Source organism: Fukomys damarensis, unplaced genomic scaffold, assembly GCF_012274545.1.
Source record: "Fukomys damarensis isolate Sample0158 unplaced genomic scaffold, DMR_v1.0_HiC HiC_scaffold_30, whole genome shotgun sequence".
Lineage (NCBI taxonomy): Eukaryota > Metazoa > Chordata > Mammalia > Rodentia > Bathyergidae > Fukomys > Fukomys damarensis.
In genome coordinates, this window is record NW_022900942.1 from 59,684,515 (window position 1) to 59,689,283 (window position 4,769).

The 4,769-nt window shown below is 54.0% G+C and overlaps 1 protein-coding gene across 1 annotated transcript in view; it reads right to left on the bottom strand.

Annotated features, from left to right (window-relative positions):
* The window catches only part of Greb1l (GREB1 like retinoic acid receptor coactivator), a 124,270-nt gene that overhangs the window by 8,882 nt on the left and 110,619 nt on the right, over nucleotides 1-4,769 (bottom strand). Inside the window, exons 24-28 of the mRNA XM_033757414.1 lie at nucleotides 4,027-4,169; nucleotides 3,575-3,799; nucleotides 3,261-3,465; nucleotides 1,071-1,236; nucleotides 124-348 (exon numbers count right to left, since the gene is read on the bottom strand). Of these exons, the coding sequence (XP_033613305.1) occupies nucleotides 124-348; nucleotides 1,071-1,236; nucleotides 3,261-3,465; nucleotides 3,575-3,799; nucleotides 4,027-4,169 (964 nt within the window). The remainder of the gene's footprint in view (nucleotides 1-123; nucleotides 349-1,070; nucleotides 1,237-3,260; nucleotides 3,466-3,574; nucleotides 3,800-4,026; nucleotides 4,170-4,769) is intronic.

Here is a 4,769-nt window from a genome sequence, read left to right on the forward strand (position 1 = left end):
CCCAAAAAAAAAAAAAACCCAAAAAAGCTCTCTTCACTGACCTAGGTATTCTAGGTATTCTGAGGGGGCTTAGGGCCCAAGACAGAGGGATAAAAACACTGCGGAGGTTGGAGTCTGGCCTACCTGTTGAAGTCATACTGCACGTTCTGAGTCAGGTCAATGTTGAGGAGAATAAAGTCGTGCACATGGCACCTAGAGAACGGCGCCCTCAGACTCTGATGCGTCAGCTTGCTGCTCCATTTCTGTATGCCCAGGATCGCGTAGTGGATGATTTTTGGTGTGGATTCAATATGCTGCAAGACACTCTTCAAGGACACATTCTTACTGCAAACTCCTTCCACAGATTGGCTGTAAAAGGTAAAGTTAAGATCACTGCACAGTCGCAATGCTGGAACAGCTGCGGTGAGTTGGTAGACTCGCATCACCCCAGAATAAGGCGGGGGGTTCAGCTCGGCGCTCCTGTGGCCTCGCACTATGACTTCAACAGCTGCCTTAGTGTGGGGCTTCTCACTTGAAGGCAGAAGTCCAGCCAGTACCAGAGAGCCACACGTTAGAAGCGCTAAAGGATGCTTCTCCACTTCTTGTCACAGTAAAGGCATACGTGAAGTCACTGGCTTCAAGCCCACAGCAGAAACAAGGACACACAATGCCTGGCTGGAAGGGGACTGGGGGTCACCTGGCACAGTGAGGATTAGGGCTGTTTATTGGATGGGGCTTTTCAGGGTTTAGCATCCCCCATCTTCGTGGACCCCTGCACCCCCCGTTCCCCGGCACTCTGACCTCCCACAGCACCCTCTAGGAGGGCAGCGCTGTTCAGGAGAACTGTGGTTTGACTTGGCACAGAGGTGAAACAACGACTGTTCACCTACGTGGTTGAGGCAGAGCTGGAGCTAAAGCCAGGTTTTCTGATTCAGACGCAGCAGTCTTTATAGAGAAATCCTAGTGTTGCAACAGATTCTCCAAGCAACCCCGGGAGGCAGAAGTGGTCCCTGTGCATCTAGGGGCAAAGGCCCGAGCCAGCACCCAGCGTGCTAGCAGCGGTGTGTGTGCCCTGCTCAGAGTGTCACTACCTGGTCTGCTCCTGAACGCTGTGAATGTTCCACAGGACACAGGAGTCGTCCATCACCACGATGAAAGGCCAGACGCACTGGCGCTTGACTCCCAGCTCCTCCAGGCGGTTCCTCTCCAGCTCTAGGTTGTGATACGACAGCTCCTTAATGAGGAACCTGGCAGCACCTGGAAGGCAGCACGACCACGGCTACACATCCTCCCTCGGCCCAGGCGGGCGGCCAGGCAGGGAGGCGCCAGCCCATGCTCTGAGAGTGAGGCACCGGGAGGCCAGCCTGTCGCTAGAGTCGCTTCGTCTGGTGAAGGCCATGAACTGCACTCTGAGGCAGCGCAAGAGGATAAGGCTGCTGCCGAGAAGTTCCTTCAACCACAGCGGGAAGCTCTCAGGCTTGAAAGTGGCCACCCACTGGCCGGGCCTACACTAGGGCGCAGCCAGGGGTGCGGTGTGGGGGAAAGCCGTTTCCACTGATGGGACCCCGCTCGAGGCACCCTCAGGACACGGGCAGCCACATCTCTGGAGAAAGTTCTGTCACCTTGGCTGAGATCTGCTTTTAGCCAGAGTGGAAGGAGTAGTGAGAATAGACAGGAAACAGGCTGCTGAGCGTCGGGCCTGACTGCGCCGCTTTCCAGCCATGGGACCGGCACAGGGCGGCTCCACTATCTTACATCCCTACCTCTAAGAAGGTGGTGACGGCCTCAGAGTTGCACCTAAAGGGTAAGGATCAGTGAGTGTTAGCGGGGATTAAGAGGCTGATCACTGGGAAGTGGCCACATTTGATGAGTGGCTGCCCTAAAATGAGATGGGACATAGATGGTAAACAGAGGCCTCGATAGACCACTCAGTCCATGGAGGAGCTTGACAGCTTCATTGCATCAAAGAGAACGCTGAGATTTAGTGTCCCAAGAGCTAGTGTTCAGTAGTTTGCCTTCCCAGGATCATAAAGGCCACATGGGAAGCAGCTACCGTTGTGCTAGTGAAGGGCGAAGGACAGATTCCTCTAAGGCCAGGAACAGGCGAGGAATGCCCAGTGGTACCAACCACTTCTATCGAGAAACAGTACTGGCCAGAACAATTATGCAAGAAAAAGTCATCTCAATTGGAAAGGAAGATGTAAAATGGACTCTGTTCCTGGACGAATCTTACTTGGAAAGAATAGTAAAAACTCCACAGAAAACCTTGTTACAAATAAATGAATTCAACAGTGTTGTAGACAAAACCACTAAAAATTGGTCGCATTTTTATAAGCTAAAAATGAACAGACCGCCACAACACTTTAATTCCAGCAGGGCATGGCAGCACGCATCTGTAATCCCAGCACCCTGAACTGAGGAGGCCCGCAAGTTCAGGCCTAGCCTGGGTGACTGTAAAGGCACAGAGAGCCGGGAAGTCAGCCCCGTTGAAATGGTCAGATGAGTTTTGATGAGGGAGCCAAGGCCATTCAGCGGGAAAGGTTTGTCCAACAAATGGCGTTGACAAACAGTGCATGTATACGCTATGCGAGAATTAATGAGATGAGGATCAGTGACCTAACTTTAAAAGCTAGAACTTTAGACCTTTAGAAGAAAACGCAGAGGGAGACTTTATGACACTGAGTTTGGCAGCAAAAGGAAAAGAAGGGCTCAGTGGTTCTGACGCCTGCCTCGCCAGCACAAGGACTCGAGTTCAATCCCCAGTAACAACAACAAAAAAAGGACAAGCAGGATTTCATAAAAGAACTTTTGTATATCAAAGAGTGGGAAGGCAGTCCATGAAATGGGTGACTGTAAATAAATAACGAGTATTTGCAACTATGTCCAATAAGGGGTTAATATCCAGAATCCAGTATATGAAGAACCTCTGTCATCTAATAAATTATCCTATTGGAGAAATGAGCAAAGAAAGGTCTGGAGACGTGGATACACAGTGTCCCACAAGCACGTGACAAGATGACCCACGTTACTTGAGTCAGTGAAATCGCACAGGAGCCGGCCCATGCGGGAAGTGGTGTCCTGCACCTCAGGAGAGTGGGGTCAGAGCCCTGGGGCTGCTCTTAGCCCCCGGGAACCAGGAAAGGCTCCTCCGGGGTGTGGGGGGCTCAGCAGTGCTGCCCCAGAGCGCCCCCCTCGGCCGTCTGTCCTCGCGGCTACCCCGGGACGAAGCCAGGACCCTCCCCTCCTGGCCAGCAGTGGCCGGCGCCTCCGGAGCCCCTTACCCACGCCTGCGTTATTGAACATGCCGGGGAGCACCAGCATGATGTGGTTGGGCCAGTACTTGCGGTACAGCGGCATCTCATATTCTTTGACCACCAGCAGGTGGAGGTGGCTGATGCCCTCCATGGCGTGGAAAAGGTTTAGGAGTCCGTGCTCGTGGCGACCACTGGAAGGAGTGAAAATAGGGCTCTTGACCGCACTCAAATTCTGCTGAAAAGGAAGCAAAATGATAGAGCACAGGGGAGTAAAACCCCGAGAGGCGAGCAGCTAGTGAGCCTGACGTCCTGTGCCAAGGCCTCGCCCGGCCCCCACCCACCTTGTCTGAAACCAGGGGCAGCCGCATGCTCTCCAGGTGCTTGCCCTGCTTGCTGAAGACGAAGTGACTCTCTTTGGACTTGGGGATGATGAAGTAGAGCTGGACCTCTTCTCCCAGCATAGAGGAGGAGAAGGTGAAGGCGTGGAGGGTGGAGTCCGACATCTGCAGGTGAAGGGAGCAGAGGGTGGGCTCAGCTCCCCACTCCTGGGCCAGGGGGTTACAGTGCTATGAGCGTGGATTTGTCCTTCAGGGCTGTGCTCCCTGCTCAGGGCGGGGCAGCCCGGCCCAGGCCTGGGGGAGGTCGAGCGCCCCGTGGGCCCCCAATCCTCCTGGGGCCTCTGCTGGCGGTATCAGCTGTAAGGCCTCCTATCTAAGCTATTTATCAAGCGGCCAGCCGGACGGTTCCACCTCGGAATGAGGACAGTAGGTCTTCACTTATCAGGCCGCCATGCCGAACGTAGGTGGCTCGAGGAAAGGATAATAGCAAATTTATCCGCTTCCCCAATAGTTTCAACCCAGGTATTAGATTTCACAGAGAAGCAATAGAGTCGTTCTCCCTTACAGTTTAGTTTTGCTTCATAAATGTGGGATTTCTCTGTAATCACATAGAGTATAAAGAGGGGTTTCAGTCCAGAAATTTTCTAAGAACCTATGATTTACAGACCAGGACTGGAATCTCGTATGTTCTGTAAATCACTATGAGCTGGTTTCAGAGTAGCCCACCAAGAAAATAAACGTGACACAAAAGGTATTTGTGCTCTCGTTTTTAGGGTGTCCTTCCAGCGCCTGCCTTTGCGCGAGTGTGGTGGTGCGGAGGTGGAACAAGGCTGTTGCACCAGGTTACACCCACCGCCTTTTTTTGCCCCGACTGGGTTGGAACCTGCGATCCTCCCGCCTCTGCTTCCCGAGGTGTTGGGATTACGGGCGTGTGTTCCCCCTGCCCCAGCTCCATCCGTGTTTCCGGAGGCAGCGTAGGGAAGAGTGAGGACCCGGTCCTGAGGGGCAGAAGTAGGTTCGGGGTCTGCTCAGCAAGGCCTCGAAGCAGCAAGAGTTTCCAGGTGCTGAAGGCCAAGACGACAATGGCGATGCATCTGAGGCCTGGCCCTTCTGTGTGCTGCGGGGCCGGCCCGCTGCCTGTGCTTCTCCCCGGGGAGTGCGCGGGACCAGGCCGTGCACACCAGCGCAGGCACCGGCG